The sequence below is a fragment of the Hyaena hyaena genome, unplaced genomic scaffold (genome assembly GCF_003009895.1).
Source record: "Hyaena hyaena isolate Hyena2069 unplaced genomic scaffold, ASM300989v1 scaffold_253, whole genome shotgun sequence".
Classification (NCBI taxonomy): domain Eukaryota; kingdom Metazoa; phylum Chordata; class Mammalia; order Carnivora; family Hyaenidae; genus Hyaena; species Hyaena hyaena.
In genome coordinates, this window is record NW_024080887.1 from 1,583,042 (window position 1) to 1,608,901 (window position 25,860).

At 46.5% G+C, this 25,860-nt stretch overlaps 1 protein-coding gene across 1 annotated transcript in view; it reads right to left on the reverse strand.

The window, feature by feature from the left end:
* CCNJL (cyclin J like) overlaps positions 1–25,860 on the reverse strand; it is a 59,438-nt gene that overhangs the window by 13,544 nt on the left and 20,034 nt on the right. The window contains exon 3 of the mRNA XM_039245331.1: positions 14,238–14,451. Within this exon, the coding sequence (XP_039101262.1) occupies positions 14,238–14,451 (214 nt within the window). The remainder of the gene's footprint in view (positions 1–14,237; positions 14,452–25,860) is intronic.

Genomic DNA, 25,860 nt, shown 5'->3' on the forward strand with positions numbered 1-25,860 from the left:
GAAAGAGAAAAAATCTGAATAGGAACTGAGACCCCATGGCTGCCCCCCACCTGTCCTGGTGCTGATGATAAAGGGAGGTGAGAGAGGTAGGTCAGGGGATGAAGAGCCGCTCCACTGGCTTCCCAGCCTTACCTGGCCCTCTGGGCGGGCCTGGTGTTCTCGGAGGGCACTGTGGGAAGGACGGGGAAGGACTAGGCAGTAGAGATGGCAGGAGCCAAAGAGGAAAGAGGGGGCTGTGGTGGAGAGCTCCCCCAGTACCCAAGGGAGGAAGTATGGGCCCATTAGTTCCCAGGCAGGACCAGGCTGAGTGGAGACCTTTCTGATGCTAATTCTTTCTTCCTTGGATTCTTCCTTCCTTGGGGGAGAGAAGTGGCTATGAGGAGGGGCATATATTTAACGTGAGCTGAGAATATTTAATTGGGGATGAGAATGTTGTGACCCCAGGGTGCCCAGATTCTGGGGGAGGTCCTGACAGGAAACTGGCTGAGAATGTCCTCCCCAGTATCGGGCCATCACTTGGAAACCCGTACCTTAAAGGGTGGTAGGGAAGCTCAGGAGATAGCACAGGTAACGAGATTGATACAGATCCTAGGGCACAGAAAACACTCTGAAAACAACAGCGGCTGCTGTTCTATTACTTACTGAACACGGTACTTATTCTTTGCAGCCTAGACCTAGATCTTCTTCTAAAGTCCTATTAGTTAAGTACAGATGAACCAAAGTTGGTAGCCAGTTCTACAAGACTTTTTCTTACAGGCTTTGAAAAAGCAGTAGAAATAAGTTCAAGGAAAGGTTCCCAACCCCAACTCAATGCCACTGGCCAGGCTATGCTGGACACTAGAGTGGCCCCAGCCTCCTTCCCCTGGACTGTGACCTTGAACTCTACCCTGGGGCTGCAGGTTCTAAGGTTCACATAGAGGGAGGCAAAGGGGAGATGGGTCCACAGCCTTTCCCGGATGGGTCCACCCCACGGGGATGGAAATTTCCCAGGTCACCGAGCTAATCAGCAAGAGACAGAGAATGTGTGAACCAGGATGTGAGATCTGGGTGCACAGGGACTTTGCTGCCAGGTGTCACCACAGCAGGGCAGGCACCAAAAAACACAGGCAGCACCCAGGGAGGGGAAGCCTCCATGTCACGCACTCAGCACATCCTGGTAACATGCCTGGAGGCTGGGACCGTTCCCCACTTGCAATCAGAAGCTCAGAAGGATTGAGTGAATTGCTCCAATCACCCAGCCCAAAAGGGACAAAGCAAAACTGGAAAATCCGGCAATCTGTTCCATGAGGTCAGGGGTCACATGTGTCCTGCAGAACATCACAGATCCTTTTAGCCAGTACAGCATCTGGCATAAGGTGAATAAAGATCTGCTTTCTTAAAAATGATGAGTAAGGGCGCCTGGGTGGCTCAGTAGGTTAAGTATCTGTCTTCGGCTCAGGTCATGATCTCATGGTTCATGGGTTCAAGCCCCGTGTCAGGCTCTGTGCTGACAGCTAGCTCAGAGCCTGGAGCCTGTTTCAGATTCTGTATCTCTCTCTCTCTCTGACCCTCCCCTGCTCGCGCTGTCTCTCTCTCTCTCAGAAATAAATAAAATATTTAAAAAAAAAAAAAAAGAAGCGTCTGAGTTCGGCTCAGGTCATGATCTCATGGTTTGTGGGTTTGAGCCCTGCATCGGGCTCTGTGCTGATGGCTAGCTCAGAGCCTGGAGCCTGCTTCTGTGTCTCCCTCTCTCTCTGACCCTCTCCTGCTCACGCTCTTTCTCTCAGAAATAAATAAAACATTAAAAAATTTTTTTTAAAAACGATGAGTAAATGGCTCCAAAGTCCAGAGCATCTCAGAGTCACCAGGATCCCTACAATCCCAGAGTTTCCATGAGTACATCTGTCTGGGTGCAGGGATTCCCACAGATGTGGGTGTGAGGCCAGTTGTGCCCCCTCCCCACCTAACAGCCCTGTTCTCCACACACATGCTTGTCTTCATCCTCCTCTCTGCCTCTGCTAGTTTAGCAGTTTAATCTCAGAGCCTTTCCACTAAAGATTAGTGCAACCAACAGGCCCTACTTTTTTCTTCCAATGAGAGGACTGAAGTTGAAGAGTGTATCTCCATCCAGACACTTCCTGTAATAAAGGACCACCCTCTTCCCATCCACCTAAACCAGCTTTTTCATTAAAAAAAAATCCTTTGGCTTGGGGCACCTGGGTGTCTCAGTCATTTAAGGGTCTGACTCTTGATCTTGGCTCAGGTCATGATCTCACAGTTCATGAGTTCAAGCCCTGCATGGGGCTCCATGCTGACAGTGTGAAGCCTGCTTGGGATTCTCTCTCTCTCTCTCTCTCTCTCTCAAAACACATAAATAAATAAACTTAAAAAAATTCTCTGGCTTTTTGTATTTTACTGGAGGCCAGAAGGGGGCTTCTTCCTGGTCTCCCTAGAGCACATTCCTCATACGTCCAGCAGGCGGGTGTCTTCCTGAGGAACCATGGGAGACATTTTGAGCAAAACATGACAGAGAAGCCAGGAAACCACTCTGAGGACAGCACCCTCTGAAAGGCTGTTTTACTTTGCTTTTACGGAGGGCAGGGGGCACTATGATGAACCACCTGGGGTTCTACGGAGGCGCAGCCATTCACTGGCTGTGAGGGCTGGGCAAGGCGATGGGGCAGGGGTGGCATGAAGGCTCAGCCTGTTGGAATGGTGCCCAGTGTTCCCCCAAACACTGGATCTTGCTCTTGTGGACTTCCGTGGACTCAGGGCCAGTGGTACAATTGCAGTCACAGGGATCAAGACAGGTTAGTTTCTGGATAGGATCTGATACGGGAGAGAGAGAAAGCCAGGGACAGAGTACAAAATCCCTGCAGCTAAAGGCAGTGCTTGGGTGCTCTCTGGGGAAGTGGGAAGTTGTGCAGACTCTGGGAGCGCCCTTCCCACTCTGCCCTTACCCTGCTGCAGGGGTCTGGAGATCAGGAAATGTCCTGGAGAAAAAAGACTCTGATCTTAGCCAAAGCTGGCTCAGGGGCCAGCTGGGTAGACCTGGCATGAAGGGGGACCTAGGACTCCTGAGAGGGTTTCATCCCTCCTGAGGACACAAAGAAAGGTCATTACAGTGGCTTACAGCCTCCGGGAGACGGTGTGAGTGGAAGCAATGTCTACAGTCCCCGTCACTGAAGAAGACTCAGTCCACACGGACGTACGTCCTCTGTGCTGAGCAAAGTGGAGAACGAAACAGATCAGGTCCCTGTCCACATGCTACCTCCCTCCTCACAGGGCCTGTCTCCCTAAAAGCAGGTTGTTCCATCCATGGCCAGTATCTCCAGCCTCTGGCACAGACAAGGGCACATTAAATGTTGAAGGAAAGAAAGAATGAATAAAAGCACATTTCTGACTGGCCAAGTCAATTCCTGAGTCCAACTTTGGAAACAGAGACTAGAGGTGAGGTTGCAGTTGGTTGTTTTCTTCAGGAAGAAACTGTAAAAATGCCTCCCAGGTCAGAGGTGGCATGTGGCCAGCTGGGTCACACACTGACTTCCCTTCTGGCTGAGAGAACTTCACTGTCTCAGGATGAAGCAACTGGTACAATGACTTCACCTGGTGACCCGAGCAGATCCTGGTCTCCTGTGCTCCACTCTTCAACCAATTTCACTATCTGGGGGCGCCTGGATGGCTTAGTCAATTGAATGTCTGACTTTGGTTCAGGTCATCATCTCATGGTTTGTGGGTTTGAGCCCCGTGTCGGGTTCTGCGCTGATGGCTCAGAGCCTGGAGCCTGCTTCCTTCAGATTGTGTCTTCTCTTTCTCAGAAGTAAATACACATTTTAAAAAAAGGTAAAAAAAAAATAAAAAAGAAATAATTTCATTACTTAAAAGCAGGGCTGTGGGGTGAGGGCCTGTCAGGTACCTGGCTGGCAGGCAGCAGGGGCCAGGGCTGAGCAAGCGCTTCATGTGGAGGAACAGTGTTCTTTCTGGGAAAGGGGTACGCTGCTCTGCAGAATGCTCCCTCCCACCTCACGGGGGTTGCTCTGGACCAGGCCTGATGGGGCTGCAGCTGCAAGAGAAGCAGACAACAAGTCCTTCTGGGCTACAGGGTCACAGGTGCAGAGTTTGGGGGTCCCAGCTGGACCTCCGCTGAGCATGGAAGAAGAGGAGGAGAGGCAACACAAGTCACTTCTCTCAAGGTTAGAAAGTGAGCTGCTTTCAGACCCGAGACCTATTCCTGAGGCCGGAGGTGTTCATCCAGCTCGCATGTGGCTCTGCAGGCTCAGGAAAGGGAGCCGGGAGTCTCCTAGCAACCTCACCGTCTGCTAGCCGGTCTCCCAGGTGCAGCCAGAGGGACGCAATCCAGCTGTAGGACAAAGGTTGCTGTTGTATGGTGGCTGAGAGCAAGGACTCAGGGAGACGGCTACCTGGGTCCCCGTCCATGTGCCCTTGGGCAAGTCACCTTAGTGGGCCTCAGCTTCCTCCTTTATCAAGGAGGGGAAATAATACTGCCTATTTTATAGGACTGTTTTGAGGATCAAATGAGGAAATCCACACAAAGAACTCTGAACACAGCTTGGCATCTAAACAACATATTATTAGCCATTTCCCTGATCACTGGGGCCAGGATCTGCCCTCTACCCCCAGGTTTTGATTACAGAAAAAAAAATGTAGTGAGTTTGCAAGTAATTTTTATTTTATTCTTTATATTTTTCTCTATTTTCTAATTTCCTACAAGGAACAAATATCACTCTCCCACTGGAAAAAAAAAACAGTTTAAAATTCTCAGAAGATGCCACTGATGGGACCGTAGAAGCCAGAACTGGCAGAGTCACTGGCTGAGAAGTTTCCAGAACATGGGTCTGTCCTAATCCAAGACTATCCCAATGTGAACCTGCTTTACAATGCACAAATCACACTTTCCTAGAAGAGTTCCAGGAACCCCAACATGTCAAATGACGAAGAAGACACCTTTCCTGTCTAGACACTGAAATGCTTATAATTAAACCGAAGACTCAGAAGGCAGGGAGAGGCAACAGATACTCCTTTAAGACAGTCGCAAAAATCCAGGCAGGGGCATCTGGGTACTTTAGTCCACTGGATGTCCAGCTCTTGGTTTCAGCTCAAATCATAATCTCACAGTTTGTGAGATCAAGTCCTGCAATGGGCTCTGTGCTGACAGTGGAGTCTGCTTGGGATTCTCTCTCTCCTTTTCTCTTTCTCTCCTCCCATACTCATGCTCTCTCTCCTCTCTTTTAAAATAAATAGACTTTTAATGTTTATTTATTTTTGAGAGAGAGAGACAGTGTGAGCAGGGGAGCAGACAGAGAGGGGGAGACACAGAATCCGAAGCAGGCTCCAGGCTCCAAGCTGTCAGCACAGAGCCGGACGTGGGGCTCAAACCCGTGAACCGGGAGATCGTGACCTGAGCTGAAGTTGGACGCTTAACCGACTGAGCCACCCGGCACTCCTAAAATAAATAAATAAACTTTAAAACTTTTTTTTAAAATGTTTTTTATTTATTTCTAGGAGAGAGAGAGAGAGAGAGACAGCGTGAGCAGGGGAGAGTCAGAGAGAGAGGGAGACATAGACTGAAACACGCTCCAGGCTCCGAGCTGGCAGTCAGCACAGAGCCCGACGCGGGGCTCGAACCCACGAACCGCGAGATCATGACCTAAGCGAAAGTTGGAAAGTCAGACGCTTAACTGGCTAAGCCACCCAGGCGCCCCATAAATAAACTTTAAAAAGAAAAGAAAACCCAGGCAAACACACCTAACATAAAAATGATCTCTAATTTCACCAACCAGGGGTATAACAGGCTGGCCTGTTCCCTGAGGGTCTGAAAAGTGGCTTTAAAGCCAATCAAAGCTGCCCTGCTGATTGTGTCATGACTCACGCTGACTTGGTGGTGGGTGCCCAGTAAAGAGCAGGCTGTTGTGACTGAGGAGCGAACTATCTCCACCACGGAGAGCCTGAGTCTCTGAGGGGAGACTAGGAAGAGATACAATCTGGAAAAGTCTCCAGTGGCTCCCCCAGGGGGTAAGGGGACTAATGAATTAGGACTCTAGAGTACTTCCTCTTCAGCATTAACAGGAGAATGTATATAACACAATCCTGACTGTAACGGGGGAGAAGATACCAGTGAGACACAGCATTCACTATAGAGAGGGTTCAAGGTTAAAGTAAATAAAAAGAAAAGAGAGATAAATGCCTAGCTCCCAGCAGCCAGGCTGCAGATAAGTGTAAAGAGCAGACAGGGTGCTTGACGTCAGTGTCTTGCTTATCTTCCTGCTAAGATGTGGGCCAGGCTATTTTCCTGAAAGTAAGGACACTGAGATTTTCTTAGAAGGGCCACTGGCTTGTTCTTGGCACGTGTCCAGAGATGTGCCAGGTCTCTAGCTTGAAGGCTGCTTTAGGAGATACCTCCAGATCATAAACAACATGAGGACAGGGACTTTGTTTTATGCCCCCAACTGTCTCCCAGACTTAGTGCATGGTAGGCAACTGTGTGTGGAATGACTTATCTGCAGTGACAGGGACTGTTTGCCACTGCCTCCTTGGCTATATAGCTTCTGGTATACAGCAGAGGTCCAATAATTTTTTTTTTTTTTAATGACTTACCTGTGTGGGGTCATGGGCTCCTAAACACTGCATCTTCAATTAACCCATGCATCTTAAGATTTCTCCCTTACTCTCCCCAGCCACAAAACAAAACAAAACAAAACAAAACAAAACAAAACAAAACATAAACCCTACTTGGATCCCAGAAGACCAGGCCCTGGACAAACAGGCCCGAGCACTAAACTTGCTAAGTTAAACTGTACAATTTCTGAGTTTCCGGCCCAGCCAGCTTCCTGACCAGCATGTCACACAAAATCCTTCCCCTGAAAATAGCTCTAAGTCTGCCAGTCTGCAGAGATGGGAACAGGAAATGGAAAATCACCACGTCCTCACTCACTGCACTGCAACATCAGGGCCCCAAGTCCGGATGTATTTGGTGTGGTCCTTGGGTGACAGACCACTTTTTCCAGTCCACTCGGTGTTGTGTGACCACCACCAAGATGCTACTGATTAGAAGAGGCACCATCAGTGCTGCACAGCCTTTGGAGGAAATAATGACTGTCAATATTAAGTGCACACATCACACATAAGACCCGTCCTAATTTTCTGAAATGTGAAACCATGGCAGGGAGGAACTGTAGGGTTCCTCCTAGCCACTCTCCCATGAATTATCTCGTGCAGGGGGGCAGCCATATTTCCTGTAAATAAATCTCCTGCTTTGCTCTGTTCAAAGTACACCCATGAAAAAGGCCACCTGGAAAAATGGCCTCCTCACAAGAAAGACAATCTATGTTCAAAGGAAATTGCTCATGCAATAAAAGATTGGAGAATTAAAAAAAAAAAAAAAAAAAAAGGCCCCCTTTGCAATTAGTGCCCTCGGGGCATTTCGAGCATTCCCAGCTTTGGGGAGAGCTGGTGTGCTCAACCTCCCCAGGCAGGAAGGTGGTGCCTTCCTTCATCCCCTCTACCAGGAGGGATTAAGACTGCTTTCAAGTTTCTCAAGATCTCTGACAGAGAGCCCATCCCACCCTCCCTGCCCTGCTCTCAAAAGAAGCTGCTTCTCAGAAGCATCAATTGCTAAGTAATCAAAGCAGGGGGAGGGACAGAGGGGGAGTGAAGGTGCTTCACTGGGAGAGAGATGGGCCTCTCCTAGAATTTCCTTAGGTCCAGAGAGCACAAGCCCTAGGTAGGTAACGGTTTCCACAGGTAACCTTCGCTAAGAGATGAGGCTATTCATTTCTGGCTTGAGGAGTTTTTTGGTTTTGGTTTTGGTTTTAATTTTTTAATGTTTATTTTTGAGAGAGACAGAGCACGAGCACGGGAGGAGCAGAGAGAGAGGGAGGCACAGAATCTGAACCAGGCTCCAGGCTCTGAGCTGTCAGCACAGAGCCCGACACAGGGCTCAAACTCATAAACCGTGAGATCATGACCTGAGCCGAAGTCGGAAGCTTAACCGACTGAGCCATCCAGGTGCCCCAAGGAGTCTTAAAAGCAATCGGTCTGGGGAACTCACTTCTCATCTGGACTTCCTGGACAGGGCAAGGCAGAAAGGTGGGATGCAAACGTACTCCCTGCTGGGAGCACAAAATGGGAGCCAAGTAGACACTGGTGAGGGGCCAATTGGGGAAGGGACACTGCCCCTCCATTGATGGTTTATTGAGGCAGAGAAGCATGGTTCCAAAGGCTCCCACAAATTAAGTTCAATTTAAGAAAAGCGATCTTGTCATTCGTGAGGCAATTTAGTGTGCTACCTTTCAAAATCTTCTGTGCACACAATGCATACACCTTTGACCCAAGCCATTCTACCTCTGGGCATTTTTCTCATATTCCTGTGCAAAGATACAGGGAAAAGGATAGTTGCTGTCATACTGTTGATAGCAGTGAAAAAACCAGATGGCAACCTAAATGTCCACTGACAGTGAGTAATCAAGCAGACGGCAGTGTTTACGACACAGAGAACTCTGCAGTCACTGAAGAGTATGTTAAACCCATGCAGACAGACAGGAAAGACATTCCTGATGTGCTATGAAAAAACCACTCTTGGTATTAACCCATTTGTGTAAATACACAGTTGATTCTGGGTATCTGCAAAAGCTATGTTCCATAAAGTCGCTGGAACAGTGGAACTAGTGAACCCAGAATCACGCTCCTGGGGAAGTACCGGGCTAGGTTCCTGTGAGCCACTGGTCATGTTTTCATCACTCCATCAACGGAGAGCCTCTGTTCAATATACTGTTGGTTCATGATCACCAGACCCAGAGCCAGCAGCACTGTAACTCACGCCTGAACAAGCCTCACCGAGCACACGTGTTGTGTCTGTGTGGCATGTCTCAGCCCTGTGCTGAGGAAAGATAGACAGCACTTTGGCATTATGCTTGGGGGTCGTTTTAAGCAGTAAAACCACCAACAAGCAGAAAAATGAGAAAACGTGGCACTGAACAGACTGAGAAAAGGACGCTTGTTTTTAAGCATGAGAGCTGAAACAAGAAAGCGGAGCCTTGGCTTTGTTCCTCAGCTGGGAACGTGTACACTGGGTGTCCCTGCACGTGTCCATGAATGACCACTAGAATTCTGTGAATATGGATTTTGAGGTTACAAATAAATTTTAGTGAGAGGCGTCTGGGTGGCTCAGTCTGTTAAGCATCCAACTCTTGGTTTTGACTCAGGTCATGATCTCATGGTATGAGTTTGAGCCCTACATCAGGCTCAAGGCTGACAGTGCCTGGGATTCTCTCTCTCCCTCTCCCTCCGGACCCCCTGCTCTCTCTCTCAAAATAAATGATAAACTTAAAAAAATAAATTTTAGTGAATTCGCAAGTACAGAATCTTTGAATTATGAGGAATTACAGGAAATCAATTTTGGAAAAAGACATAAGAAACTACTCCCAGAAGCTATTTTTGGTGAGTGGGATGAGTAGTAGAATTTTTACTCACTGTCCAAGTGAGTACACCATTTCTAATTCTAGGGGTACCTGAGTGGCTCAGCTGGTTGAGCATCTGTCTTTTGCTCAGGTCATGATCTCATAGTTCATGAGTTCAAGCCCTGTGTTGGGCTCTGTCCTGATAGCTCAGAGCCTGGAAACTGCTTAGGATTCTGTGTCTCCTTCTGTCTGCCCCCCCGCCCCCTGCCAGCGCGGTCTCTCTCTTTCTCAAAAACTGAGTAAGACATTAAAAAAAATTTTTTTTTTAATCTACAGTAGGAGGGTGCCTGAATGGCTCAGTCAGTTAAGCATCTGACTTCAGCTCAGGTCATGATCTCACAGTTTGTGGGTTTGAGCCTTGCATTGGGCACTGTGCCGACAGCTCAGAGACTGGAACTTGCTTCGGATTCTGTGTCTCCCTCTCTCTCTGCCCTTCCCCTGCTCATGCTGTTTCTCTGTCTGACAAAAATAAATAAACATTTAAAAATTTAAAAAAAAATCTACAGTGGGAAGGTACGCCTTTCTGCAGGTACGTGCATCACAGCATGACAGATTCACTCTGGGCTAAGGGAACCCCTTTTTCCCCCCTTTGATGTTTTCCCCTTCTGGGGAGGAAGAGGGCTGAGATGAAGGCTAGCAGAGGACTCAGCCTCACCTACAAAAGTCAGAACTTCACCCCAAGAAACAGACAAACTTGTCAGCCTAAGGTCTTCCTGCTTCAAAGAAGCAGTCAGCGAGGGGCACGATGGGGCTCACAATCCAGAAAAGAAAGTATGATGTGAGCAGGGGAAGGGAGGGAATCTTGCAATTCTGTTTACTGGGCAGTTTATATGGGTGTAATCTAGGATTCCTTTTACCACCTTGTCAATAAAAATAGATTTATTTTCCCAATTATAAAAACACAGAAATATGTTTGGGTCTGGGAGTATACACACCAGACTGTGGCAGTAAGACTATGGGTTTGGGGGAAATATTTTTTTTTTCTTTTTTCTTTGAGAGAGAGAGAGAGAGAGAGAGAGAGAAAGAGAGAGAGCGAGAGCGAGCACATACCAAGTGGGATGGGGGAAGAGAGAGAGGGAGAGAGAGAATCCTAAGCAGGCTCCATGTTTGGTGTAGAACCCTATGCAGGGCTCGATCCCACGACTCTGGGATCATGACCTGAGCTGAAATCAAGAGTTGGACGCTCAACTGATTAAGCCACCCAGACATCCCGGAAATGGATTTTTTATACTACTATATCTTTTGGATTTTTTAACAATAAAAATGTATCTCATACTTTTTTGATTACAATAACAATGTCTCACATTTAAGGCCATGCTGCCCTAAGGAAAAGGCCACCCTGGTCACGCCTCCTGCCATTTGGTTTTCTTCCCACTCTCTCTCCTTCTCAGACTACTCCATGCCCTGGGGAAAGCGCTCAAAACTCAGTCATCTTGGAGCAGCTAGGCAAAAGCAAGACTCTGGGTTTCCTCAAAAAGTTCAACACTGAAAAGCCATTTCTAATCAGCAATTTCACTCTTAGGTTTACACCTAAAAGAACTGTAAACAGGTATTTAAACAAAACTGGTACTGAATGTTCACAGCAGCACTATTCATAATAGCCAAAAGGTGGAAACAACGCAAATGTCCATCAACAGATAAATGGATAAGCAAATTATGGTATATCCATACAACAGCATTATCCAGCCATGACAAGGAATGAAGGACTGATGCGCACTACAACTTGGATGGACCCTGAGAACATTAAGTGTAAGAAACCAGACACAAGAGGTCACATATTGTAGGATGCCTTTCACACAAAATGTCCAGAACAGGCTAATCTGTACAGATAGAACACTGATTAATAGTTGCCGGGGCTGTGAGTGGGAAGAAATGGTAAGTAGCCACTTAATGGATATAACTGCTGCTTTTGGGGTGATGGAAATGTTCTGGAACTATAGAGGTGACAGTTTCACAACAGTATGAATGGATGTACTAAACACCATGAAACTGCTTCACAATGGTTAAAATGATAAATTTCATGTTGTGATTTGAATTTTACCGCAATTAAAAAACAAAACAAAACTCCTGCGCTGTGTGATTGCAGGTAAGTTACTCAGCCTCTCTGAGCTTACAGAATGGGTAGATGACTGCACAACCACATAGGCTGGTTGGAAGGATTCCATGTGACATGGCTGTTAAGTGCTTGACACAGGGCTGGGTATGGAGAAAGGGCTGCGGCCGCCAGGGTGACAGTTACGACGCACTGTCAAAGCCCACTCACCTTGAAGTTGTGGGGTCTCAATGCTGTCAGATTATCCTTTTAATGAAACAGCTAGAACAACAATACAAAGAGGGGCTGGGAAGCTATATCAGATGAAAGATTAAAGAAGAGAGTGGTTCTACTATATTTATAGTACACTTACATTTAGATGATATTTATGGTAGGATTCTATCCTGTGTAGGTTACATGAGGCATTAACTCAATCACAGGAAGACCAAGTCCACCATGGAATAACCTATAAGCTCTTGCTTCTCCACCTCCTTCCCTTGGCCTGTAGATATGGGCCCTTGCCTGACCCTTGATTTATAGGGGCAGAGAGGCTGTATGTAGGTGAGAATGTTCCATCTGTGCAAAGGCCCTTATCTGGACACAGCTCTAAAAACTGCAGAACTGACAGGTGGGTGCAAGAACTATTGCTCTTCTTATCTAGGAATTATCTGGTACAGAATTAGCAGAACTCAAAACTTCTGAGGCACGGTGACCCCCCAACCCTTGTGGCTAGCAGTCGCAGTCAGCCTGGGGGTGGGGGGAGCAATGAATAGGATTTCAGGCTGTCATGGAAACTTTTCTTTCCTTGGGCCTCTGAGCATATGGCAGGTGTCCTGAAAAATCCATTCCTGCTGCCCCAGGCTGGCTGCTGCCTTCAGACATGTGGGTGGGGGTGTCTGCCTCTCCGTCTGAAAGGCCCCCTTCCCTCTGCCATGGCGGCAGCAGCACAAAGCAGTCTCCAGTGTGCACCTCACGTCCCAGTTCCCCAGACAGACGCTGGGGGACAGCCTCCATGGCCTCATGGAAATCTAAGTCCCCAGCCCCCATGGGGCCTCGATGCAGCCCACAGATCACAGACAGCAGCAGGCCAAAGGCCATGGCGCAAGCTTCTCCTGGGCCGCCTGAAATGTGATGCCTGTCCTGCCCTCGGCCAACGGGGATGTCTTACAAGCCCTGCATCTCTTCCCAAGACGAAGAGAGCTACATGTTGATCTGGGACTCTGAAGTAGCAGGCAGGCTGGATTCCCACCCAGCAAGCCTGCCTTCTCTGCAGAACACAGGAATCCCAGCTGGCCCAAGGGAGAGCAAATCACATTGGGAGGCTGCACATCCAGAGGGATTATAACAGCAGGTGGAAAGTGCCATGGTGGAAAACAATACAGAATGTCTGAAACTCTACAGCCATGCTTCTGAAACCGGGTGATCGTGGCCACAGGGTTCACGGAGGCATCCCAAGAACAGACAAAGCCACAGGAGAAAATGGGTACCATCCTCTGGTGGCATCAGTAGGACTCAAGGATGGGTGAGGGGCTGATATAATAAAACAGGATGATAACATGTTGTAGAGTGGAATGTAAAATCTGACTGAATTGTAAGGAGAAAATACTAGATGTCAAGGAAATGTCATGATTGTAGCTAGCTGCTTTGGGGCATGTCACTCCTCTTCATCAAAGACACCCTGGAGAAGTGTGGAAGCCCAGCTTGGAAGGAACCCCTAGCTCCATTCATTTCTTTTATTCCACAAATATTTTTTCCAAGTCTTATGATGTACAAGGTTCCTTTCCCTCCCTGAAACTCACTATTTAGTGGAGGGGGGGGTGTTAATTAAGAGTGCCTGATGCCATGGAAATGTGTACTTGTTGAGTGTGTGGTGGAAGGCTTTCTTAAGGATGTGGGGCCCGAGTGACATTTAACTGGGACTGGATGGGTGGGGTAGGGAAGCACTCTAGGTGGAAGAGACAGCATGTGCAAAGTTCTATGACAGGAGGGGGCCTAGCTGGAACTCAGTGCCTGAAGAGGGGAAATGTATGAGGTCAGCGAGACAGGATCTTGACAAACGATCCCTATCCTCAGACTGTTGGTAAACCAGGGAGCAATTTTAAGTGGCAAGATGGCATGACAGAGCTGTGCTTAAACACATGACCTGAGCAGCATACTCATGCAGTAGTCCCTACTCAGGCAGACAGAAAGATGGTCAAAGCTACACTGTGTTTTTTGTGGGGCCTCATTGGAAGATGCAAACCCTAAGAGGCCTGTTGCCTAGGCCTGACGACAACATAATGGGCCCTGCTTGGCTCCAGTCAAGCAGTCACATTTCTAAACACCTCTAAGAACAGTGGTTGCTAGGGTTTCCCTTCCAGCACATTCAGAGGAACCTATGCTGCTGGTGACATTGACTTAAGAGTACAGGTCTTGGCATCATGCAGTTCTGGGCCAGAATCTTGTCTGCTACATACCAGCTAGACGACCCAAGGCAAGTCTCTTAACCTCTCTGTGTCTCGGTAAGTTGGGGGTACTACAAGAATCTGTCTCCTTGGGTCACTGTGTGGATGCACTACGATTAAGCTGCTAAAATCCTTATCACTTAGCCTGGTATATTACCGATGCTAAAGAAAGTGTTGATTATTATGACCATAGTTTGCATTCAGCACAGGATGGACACAGAAGATGTGCAAACACCTCAGAAGTGTAAAATGACTCAGGAGCACCCAGGTTCTAAGGTGGGGGTGGATAGAAGCGGTTCCACATACTTGCGAGCAGGAGGCAGGAGACCGCCACAGTGTACAGCTGCTTGGAGGTGGTGATGTTGTAGCGGTCCAGGAAGTGGTCCAGCAGGTAGACAGCCAGGTGCCGGGCCGCAGGGCACAGCTGGCAGTGGCTGCTCAGCAGGGTCAAGATGTCCACAAAGAACCGGCGGCTCTTCAACAGTGGGGAGTGGGCGCGGAAGGTGGGCAGCTTCAGCTCCTGAAGGACAGGCAGGACAGAAGCGGGTCAGGGATGCCTCCTGAGAGCCACAGATGCCCCAGGAAAGTGAGACACGGCGACCTGCCTGCTGGCTGGTGGGGGTCAGTGATTCCCTCCTGACCCTTCAAGTCCCAGGATGGCAGCCCCTCTATTCCAGAAACTCCCAGACCATCTCCCATCTGCCCTCAGTGAGCACAGGCTCGTGAAGTGTCAAGGACATGATGACAGAGTCACAAGGAGACAATAGGCACCAAAGACACCAGTCATTCCCTGGGGAAAGGATTAGTATTTGAGATATATAAGCCATAAAAGAATATAGGCCTGGAGATTGGAGACCCGCATCCCAATTCCGGTTGTCCTACTCAACCCAGTTGTGCCAGCCTAGTCACTTGCCTTCACATTGCCCCCTTCTCAACAGCTGAAGATTAAATGGAAAATGAATGTAAACACCTAGCACACAGGGCCCCCCTCAGGGACCCTGGCTTAATTCCCTCTCTGGTGGGACTGTGAGAGATGACTTTAAAAAAAATTTTTTTTTTAACATTTATTCATTTTTAGAGAAAGAGAGACAGAGTATGAGTGGGGGAGGGGTGGAGAGAGAGGGAGACACAGCATCCGAAGCAGGCTCCAGGTTCTGAGCTGTCAACACAGAGCTGGACATGGGGTTCGAACCCACAAACCACAAGACTGTGACCTGAGCCAAAATCAGGCACTTAACTGACTGAGACACCCAGGTGCCTCTGAGAGATGACTTTTAAAAAATATTTAATATATGGGGCACCTGAAGGGCTCAGTTAGTTAAGCATCTGACTCCTGATCTCGGATCAGGTCATGATCTCGTGGTTTGTGAATTCGAGCCCCACACTGGGCTCTGTGATGACAGTGCAGAGCCTGCTTGGGATTCTCTCCTTCTTTCTCTGCCCCTCCCCTGAGCTCTTTCTTTCTTTCAAAATAAAAAAATAAACACTTAAAAAATATTTTAATGTACAAAAAGCTGTTAAAATAATAGTACAAAGAACTCCTTAAATACCCTTCACCCAGGCTCCTTAGTTTTCATTTTACATTTTCTCTCCCTGCACGCACATACACTTTTTTCTAAAAGTAAATTCCAAGCATACTTCCTCCCACCCAAGGAGGCAACTTTTACTTTGTAATTTGTACACTGCCATATTATCCAAATTTATTTCTCTAACACAAGCCAACAAGAGATATCAAGCCAACCAAGATTTTTAATGACAGGAACATTTTTCTTGTATCTACCATGTTTGAAATTTAACCAAAGTAGGGCAGAAACAATTTATTTAGGAAATGTGGTAGCTATATTTTGTCAAGAGAGAAACTAAAGAGAAGCAAATTGAGGGACAGTGGGAAAGGAGGAACTGGCAGAAAAGGAACTGTGAGACCTCAGTAAAGGCAGGTTCACTGGGGCTGAGATTAAAACAGACTGGAGCCTCTCGTCTGTAATGATGCCACTTTCTCAGCCGCGGGGCCCTGCATAGGTAGCAACATTTCTGGGACAACAGATATCTGTTCATTCATTCATTCATTTATTCACTCGAGAGATATTGATTCATTCATTTAACTCAGTAAGTATCGACTGCCTTCTCTTCATCAGACGTTATTCTAGGCACTGGGGATATAATCTAGAAGATAGACATACACCTAAATGGAAGATTAAAACTATCAAACTCTTGGGGCGCCTGGGTGGCTTAGTCGGTTAAGTGTCCAACTTTCGCTTAGGTCATGATCTCGCGGTTCGTGGGTTCGAGCCCCGCGTCGGGCTCTGTGCTGACTGCCAGCTCAGAGCCTGGTGCCCGTTTCAGTCTGTGACTCCCTCTCTCTCTGACCCTACCCTGCTCACGCTGTCTCTCTCTCTCTCCTAGAAATAAATAAAACATTTAAAAAAAAAAAAACTATCAAACTCTTACAAGAACACAGGAGCAAATCTTCATGACTTAGACGATGGTTTCTTTGATATGACACCAAAACTAGAAGCAACAGAAGAGAAAAACATCTAAATTGGACTTCAAAATGTAAAACCTTCGCGCTTCAAATGACAACATCAAGAAAGTGAAAAGACAACCCACAGAACGGGAGAAAATGTCTGGAAATCATGTATTAATAAGAGGCTGTATCCAGAATACACAAAGAATTCCCACAACTCAATAATAAAAAGACAATGAAGTTCAAAAATGGGCAAAGGACTGAATAGATATTTCTACAAAGACTTGGAAATGGCCAATAAGCAAATGAAAAGATGTGCAACACTCAATCACTAGGGAAATGCAAATCAAAACCACAATGAGATACCACCTCACACCCATTACAGTTGTTATTAGAAAAACAAAATCAGAAAATAAACAAGTGTTGGTGAGGATGTGACAAACTGGAACCCTCATCCACTGCTTGTGGAAGGTCAAATAGAGCAGCTACTGTGGAAGACACTTTGGCAGTTCTTCAAAACATGAAACACAGAGGACCTAGCAATTCCAATCCTTGCTGTGTGCCCAAGAGAAATGAAAACATGTGGCCACGCAAAAACTTGTACACGAATGTTTCTAGCAGCATTATTCATACCAAGACAGGGAAACTGAAGGGACTCCATGAAAGTCTACTTTTTTGCTGCCTCTATTCTTGCTAGGACCTATACCCCTGCCCTACGCACGCTTGCTGGTACATATAATGTACGTCCTCCTTGTAAAGGTCAAGGAGTTAATGATTTCTTTGGAGTCATTTAGTGCAACAGATAACATCTAAGGAGTGATCAGTGGGTCCTCATGAACCATTTTTCAAGACCACTGACTCACCAAGGCCGCTGGCTCCAGGGCATAAATGACTGATGGAGGACACCTAAACACTCCTCTTTGTTGCTGGATGCCTGTGCAGACATGTACACTGACCATAATCCTCAATGAAAACCCAGACCCCAAAGAAACATGAGACTCACTCCTCTTTCCTTTCTCAGTTGCCCAGATGCTTAGTCTGTACCTGCTTTATGTCCTCAATAAATGCTGCTCTCACTTCCTCTCAGCTTGTGCTTGATTTCTACCCTGCAAGAAACAAAAGACCCTCTTGGCCAGTCCTGCAGGACTTCCTCTGGGTCCCTGGACCCAGCCAGCCTGCATCACTAATAGTCTCCAAATGGAAACAACCCAAATGTGCATCAACTGATGAACGGGAAAAAAAAATGTAATAGATCCGTACACCATGCAATATTGGCCATAAAAAGAACATGAATGACCCTTGAAAACATTATGCTAAGTGGAAAAAAAGCTAGTCATAAAAGGCCACATATTGTTTGATCCCATTGATATGAAATGTTCAGTATAGGCAAATCCATACAAACATAAAGTACATTAGTGGTTGCTGGGAGCTAGGGGTGGGTGGAGGTTAATGCACTGGGAGGTGACTGCTAATGGATATGGGGATTCTTTTTGGGATCATGAAAACATTCTGAAATTACATATTGTAGGGGCGGCTGGGTGGCTCAGCCGGTTAAGCATCCGACTTTGGCTCAGGTCATGATCTCACGGGTTCCAGGCCCGAGTCGGGTTCTGTGCTGACAGCTCAGAGCCTGGAGCCTGTTTAAGATTCTGTTGTCTCCCTCTCTCTCTGTCCCTCCCCTACTCATGCTCTGTCTCTCTGTCTCAAAGATAAACTATAAAAAATTTTTAAAAAAAGAAATTAGATTGTGTTGATGGCTTCACAACTCTGAATATGCTAAAGGCAACTGAATTGTATACTTTAAAAGGGTTTTATGATGTATGAATTATATCTCAAAAAAGCCATCTTTTTACCATTCCCATGGAATTTCTAGCCCAGTAAGAGATGGAACTCAAATAATAAGACAATTACACAATTCCAAACAGTGATCAGCACTATAAAGGAGGGGCATCTGGGTGGCTCAGTTGGTTAAGCATCTGATTCTTGATCTCAGCTCAGGTCTTGATCTCAGGGTCATGAGTTCAAGTCCTGTGTTGGGCTCTGCACTGACAGTGGACAAAAACAAAAACAAAACACTAGAAAGGAAAGCCCTGAGCAGTGAAAGCCGCCATCTTCTCAGAGGGAGCAAGGCCTTCCCTGTGGAAGTGAATCGTGGGTTGAGATTTCACGCTGGGATCTCTCCTCTTCTGGTTCTCTTACAGAGCTCCGAGCCCAGGACAGCTCTCTTGGTAAACCTAGGGTTCTGCTCATGGAAGGTGTTCCATGGTGAATAAAGTACTCTCTCTCCCTCATGTTTACACATAAAGAAACCTGAGTTTGACAAAGTCCTAAGACCTCAGGCTTTACTTAACCTGCAAGGGATCCGAGACCACAAGACTTTTAATGTACCTTTTTCTCAACCTTTTTTTTTTTTTTTAAGTAATCTCTACAACCAATGTGGGGCTTGAATTCACAATCCTGAAAGGAAAAGTCACAAGCTCCACCAACTGAGCCAGTTGGGCACCCCGTTTTTTTTATTGTTGTTTAAATCATGGAGACGATCTTTTATTGTCAGCTTAACTTCTTTAAAGAAAAGATTTGACTTGTGTATTATTCATGTTCATGGTCTGATGAATTTATGTGGCCACCGTGGGATTTCAAACTCCTTCTTGAGGGTAGAGTCTGGGTCTGCTTTGGCTCATCACTGTTTTCTCAGCACCCTGGGGTATCTGAACATGGTCAAGTGCCCAATACTAGCTGTGGAAGGAATGAAGGCAGGGAGGGGGAGAGCTGGGAAGAAAGAGGAATGAATTGCAGTGGTGAGTAGTGAATGCCCCGGGCCCATCGGTACAGAGCAGCTGTGGGGACTTCAAGGAGGAGAAATCTATCCAGCCAGGATTTGGAAGGACGTTTGGGAAGTGACCTGTTGAAGATGCAGGAAGGAAGAAAGCTTAGCAGAAAAAGCTGCACTTGCAAAGCTACACAGGTGTCCCCATCCAGGGGATCCGGAGCACCTGGAACAGCCAGATAGGGTGCGCGCGGACAGAGCAGGCGGGGACGGCGGGCACAGTCCTGTCTTATGTGCCCTGCTAAAACATCTAGCCTACCCTACAGGCAACAGAGAGACACTGAACGGCTTAGAGCAGGGCACTAACACAGGCAGAGTGGCTACACATGAAGACCTCTCAGCCGGGCTTCTCCAGGGCTACCGCCAGACACCTGGTGGCAGCAGCCAACGTGGGGCCGCAGCTGCCAAAGCAATCTCCGTCTCCACCCTCCAGTGGCCCCTACACGCCGACAGGCTACTTGGGTATTTCCTCTAAACAGCCTGCTCTGAGGCTCTCGCCAAGAAACAACCACAGCCACAGATCCTCGGTGTTCCATAGGCAGCAGCTGCCGGAAATGAGAAAACTGACCTTTGGCCCAGGCTGCATTACCCCCATCGAGAGGGTTTAAAGTCCCAAAACACAATAGGTCAGATATGCAGAGTCCTGAGTTCCCTGCCTGCTCAACTCATCCAAGCTTAACTCCTTCAAGACTTGCTCGTGTGTCTACTAGGAGAAGAGAGGTCAAAGCGACACACCGTAGGTCTTCGCTCTGTATACTTTCCTGGGGAAAGGGACTGCTGGCCTGAGCAGATTCCCAAAGGAATCTGCATAAAAGAAAAAGTTATGAAGGGGGCTCCTGGGGGGCTCAATCAGTTGAGTGTCTGACTTTGGCTCAGATCATGATCTCGTGGTTCGTTGAGTTCGAGTCTCACGTTGGGCTCTGTTCAGATTCTGTGTCTCTGTCTCTCTCTGCCTCTCCCCCACTCATGCTCTGTCTCTGTCTCTCTCTCAAAATAAAAAATAATTAAAAAAAGATTATTAAAAAAAGAAAAAGGGAAAAAAAAAGAAAGAAAAACTTATGGACCTTTGGAATAGGCAACACCACGGGTCAAGGAGTTGGTAGACAGGATTTCCCAGAAGATGCTAGTGTCAAAAGTCACTAGTGGGCCAAAGACATGAGGAGACACTTCTCCAAAGAGGACATCCAGATGGCCAACACACATATGAAATGATGCTCAATGTCACTCATCATCAGGAAAATACAAATCAAAACCATACTGAGATACCATCTCATCCTGGTCAGAGTGGCTAAAATGAACAAATCAGGAGACTCTAGATGCTGGTGAGGATGTGGAGAAATGGGCACCCTCCTACACTGTTGGTGGGAATGCAAACTGGTGCAGCCCCTCTGGAAAACAGTGAGGAGGTTCCTCAAAAAATTAACAATAGTACTCCCCTATGACCCAGCAATAGCACTGCCAGAATTTACCCAAGGGATACAGGAGTGCTGATGCATAGAGGCACATGTACCCCAATGTTCATAGCAGCACTTTCAGCAATAGCCAAATCATGGAAAGAGCCTAAATGTCCATCAAGTGAAGAATGGATCAAGATGTGGTTTATACATACAATCGAACACTACAAAGCAATGAGAAAGAATGAAATCTGGCCTTTTGTAGCAACGTGGATGGAACTTGAGGGTATTATGCTTAGTGAAATAAGTCAGGTAGAGAAAGACAGATACCATGTTTTCACTCATATGTGGAACAGGATAAACTTAACAGAGGACCATAGGGGAGGGGAAGGGGGAAAAAAAAGTTAAGGACAGGGAGGGAGGCAAACCATAAGAGACTCTTAAATACTGAGAACACACTGAGGGTTGATGGGGGTGGGGGAGAGGGGAAAATAGTTGATGGGCATGGAGGAGGGCACTTGTTAAGATGAGAACTGAGTTTTATATGGAAACCAACTTGACAATAAACTATATTAAAAAAAAAAAGTGGCCAGGACTCTGAAAGAACAGCCGTCTGTGATGCTCTTCACCCCGATTTCTGCTTGTTTCTTAGATATTGGTTTATTTTTTATTTTTTTAAATATTTTTTATTTTATTTCTAGGAGAGAGAGAGAGACAGCGTGAGCAGGGGAGGGTCAGAGACAGAGGGAGATACAGACTCTGAAATAGGCTCCAGGCTCTGAGCTGGCAGTCAGCACAGAGCCCGACGCGGGGCTCGAACCCATGAACCGCGAGATCATGACCTAAGTGAAAGTCGGACACTTAACCAACTAAGCCACCCAGGCGCCCCTCTTAGATATTGGTTTAAATGTCACTTCCTAAGTAAGAGAGATTTTCTCTGACCCCTCACCACTCCAAAACAAGTCCACCTTGTTCTCTTAGCATGCTATTCTTCATGGCCAAATATGTACTTATTTACGTGTGTCTTCCTGCTAAATTCTAGCTCCCGAGGGTGGAGGGCATGTCCATTTTGCCTATACCATTTGCCCGGTGCCCAGAGGAAGGTGCTCAAAAACTATCTGCATGAGTAAAAAAGAATGAATAGTCACAAAAAGGCAAGGAGGAGGGGTGCCGGGGTGGCTCAGTTGGTTACGTGGTTAAGCGTATGTCTGACCCCAGCTCAGGTCGTGATCTCACAGGTTTGAGTCTGAGCCCTGCATTGTGCTCTGTGCTGACAGTGTGGAGCCCGTCTGGGATTCTCTCTCCTTTTCTCTGGCCTCCCCTGCTCATGCTCTGTCTCTCTCTTTCTCTCTCTCTCAAAATAAAAACTTAAAATTTTTTTTAAAAAGGCAAGAAGGAAATTAAAATGCACATTACTCAGTGAAAGAAAGAAGCCAATCTGAAAAGGCTAAATACCTTATGATTCCAACTGTAGGACATTCTGGAAGAGGCAACACTATGGAGAGGATCAAAAGATCAGTGGTTGCCAGGGGTTGGGTGGAGGAGGGTGAGAACAGGCCAAGCACAGAGAATTTTTTAGGGCAATCAAATTACTCCGTATGATATTATAATGATGGATACACATCATTATACACTTGTCCAAATCCACAGAATGTACAACACCAAGACTGAACCTTAATGTAAACCAAAGACTTTAAGGGGCACCTGGGTGGCTCAGTTGGCTCAGCATCTAACTCTTGATTTCAGCTTAGGTCGTGATCTCAGTTTGTGGGTTCAAGCCCTGCATCAAGCTCTTCACTGACAGTGCAGAGCCTGCTTGAGATTCTCTCTCTCTCTCTCTCTCTCTCTCTCTCTCTGCCCCTCCACAGCTTATGCTCTCTCTCTCAAAAGTAAACATTAAAAAAAAAAAGACTTTAAGTGACAATGACGTGTCATGAGGTTTATCGATTGTAACAAATGCACACAGCTGGTGGGGCATGTGGATATGGGGGAAGCTGTGCATGTATGTGGGGGCAGCTGGAATATGGAACATCTCTGTACCTTCTGTTCAAAACTGCTGTGAACCTCACACTGTTCTAAAACAATAGTCTTTAAAAACAAAAAGAAAGAATACTGTAATGTACCATCGTGTATCAAATACACTCCTCTCCCCACATAGTGGGGAGTAGCCTGGCAGATAGTTAAGTCAGGCAGTTCTGGGGTAGACTCTCAGCTCCACCACTTATTAACCTTGGGCATGTGAACTCAGAACCCCAGTGCCCTCATCTGAAAAATGGGGGTCACACTGCCATAACTGTAAAATATCTGGCACTTGACAGCAATCAGCAAGCGTTAGTGGCCTTTCCCTCAAGCTGGGTAATCAAACTTCAGATAAACTGAGCTTATCTGCCTCTGTCAAAGGCTCTTTGGACTCTCAAAGGAAGTGTCGGGTGGAATGCTTTGGTGGGTAGAATGGAGCTTTCTACCTGAGGGTTCACAGCTGGGTCTGGGGCCTCCTGTCCCCTTGTTCTCCACAGAACCCCCAAGCCAAATGGAATCAAGAGTCAGTCTCAGCTTCTGGAGCTGAGAAGGGCGATTCCTTGGCAAATGAACAACAATGTGGGATGTCAGCATGCCGACCCTGTTTAGTTTGAGAGCCCAGCTGATTCCTTCTCTAACCCAATTAAGGGGGAAAAGGCCTTCATTACAAGGCCTTTGCTCTAAGGATCCGCATTCCTCTCCAGGCACTTTTGACCTAAGTCAGCTTAAAGGCCACAGCGGCCTGGGTGCATGAAGCCAGCCCCTCCTGGTGAGGGGCCTGGATGCCAGAAACAAAAGAGCAGCCTGCAAGGGGCGGCCCCGTAAAGCCCTCTCGGATTAGGCAAGCACTTGGCAGGCACTCCGCAGCCAGTGTGGACGGAAAGGGGCAGGAACAGGGCCAGGCAGAGTGACCTTCCTCCCGGCAGGACAGGGGCAACGTCTCTGGCAGGCAGAAGGGCTGGGAGAGGACACAGATGAGGAGGGGTAGCAGGGCAGACAGAGGCTTCCAGAAAGCCTCTCTTGCAAGCCACTGGCCCTTTATCACCTGAGCCAGACAACAGAGCATGAGGTCTTCAGCTACAGATAAAGAGAAGCAGGCTGAGACACAGGGACAGGCAGCCGTGATGGAGTTCGGGGGCAGGGACTGCAATCGACCTTACCAAAAGATGCTTCTGTTATCGAAGTTTATTTTGGTTTTTATTTATTATTTTTTATTTTTAATGTTTGTTTATTTTTGAGAGAGACAGAGCATGAACAGGGGAAGGGCAGAGAGAGATGAAGACAGAATCCAAAGCAGGCTCCAGGCTCTGAGGTGTCAGCACAGAGACCAACGCAGGGCTCAAACCCACCAACCGCAAAATCATGACCTGAGCGGAAGTCAGACACCCAACCTACTGAGCCACCCAGGCGCCCCTATTTGGTTTCTAAAAATAATAACAATGGAGATGCATGTGGGTAGCTCAGTTGGCTAAGCGTCAGACTCTTGGTTTTGGCCCAGGTCATGATCTCACAGTTCATGAGTTCAAGCCCTGCGTAGGGCTCTGTGCTGACAATGCAGAGCCTGCTTGGGATTCTCTCTCTCCCTCTTTCTCTGCCCCTCCCCCACTCACACTTGCATACTCTCTCCAAATAAATTAAAAAAAATTAATAACAATGGACAAGAAGAAACTATTAGATATACAACAAAATATTAATAGCAGTATCTTAGAGGGCTTAGATCTTACATGATTTTTATTTTCACGCTTTCAACACTGTGAATTTTTTAAAAAAGAAACACTCAAAGTAAAAAAATAAAAACCCAAACTCATAGAGAAGAGGTTGATAGTTGCCAGAGGTGAGGGGGTGGGAGGTGGGCAAAATGGGTGAATGGGGTGAAAAGGTACAAACTTATAACTATAAAGTAAGTCCTGAGGATATAATGTACAGCATGGTGACGACAGTAACACTGTATTCTACATCTGAAAGTTGCTGAGAGATAAATCTTAAAAGTTCTCATCATGAGAAAAAAAAAAAGTAACTATGTGAAGTGACAAATGCTAACTACACTTATTGTGATCATTTCCCAAAATGTACAAATATTGAATCCTTATGTTGTACACCTGAAACTAATATAATGTTATGTCCATTAAAAAAAAAAAGAGTGCTTTGGGGATGAAAAGTACAGCACGGGGAATATAGTCAATATACTGTCATAACGTTGTATGGTGACAGATGGTAATAATACTTATCGAGCACAGCTTAATGTATAGAATCGTCAAATTACCATGCTGTACATCTGAAACTAATAACATTGTATGTCAACTATACTTTAATAAAAATAAATTGAAAAATAATATTCAAAAAAAGACTGAAATGTAAAAAACATTCCATTTACAGCCATTTTATTATTTCAATCACTGTGTTTCCAGTCTGAAAAGAAAAAGAGGGAGGGACTAGATACCCACTGTATTAAGGCCCAGCTCAAAATGTATCCCCAAGGAGTCCCTGGTAACTCCATGTCACATCTTTGAGAAAGTCAGCACTTTATTTAATAATAACATGCCCCATGTCAGCACAGTGCTAAATATTCCACTTCATCCTCACAAGATACAAGGCCTGACCCAGGTCCAACCCAGAGGTAGTGACCTTCTTTTTTTCCTTTTTACTAATTATAAATGATATATTCACTGACAAATTTTTTTTTAATTTTTTAAATGTTTTATTTATTTGTGAGAGAGAGATAGAGACAGCATGAGCAGGGGAGGGTCAGAAAGAGAGGGAGACAGAGAATCTGAAACAGGCTCTGAGCTGTCAGCATAGAGCCTGACGCGGGGCTCAAACTCATGAACCATGAGATCATGACCTGAGCCGAAGCCCAACGCTTAATCCGCTGAGCTAACCAGGCGCCCCACTGACGAATTTTCTAAAGTAGAAAAAAAAAAAAGACAAATGTCACTTAGGATCTCTCATGCAGAGAAAAGTCCTAGTAAGTTTTAAATGAATTATTTTTTTTTTAATGCTTATTTATTTATTTTTGAGAGAGAGAGGAAGAGAAAGAATCGCAAGTGGGTTCTGCACTATCAGCTCAGAGCCTGACACGGGGCTCAAACTCACAAACTGTGAGATTATGACCTGAGCTGAAATCAAGAGTCAGATGCTTAACCCCTTACTTGGATGGATTCTTCAGGTGGTTTCCTCTGTGCAAACTTCTACCAAATGGAATCATAACTTTACAAGTGTGCCAAC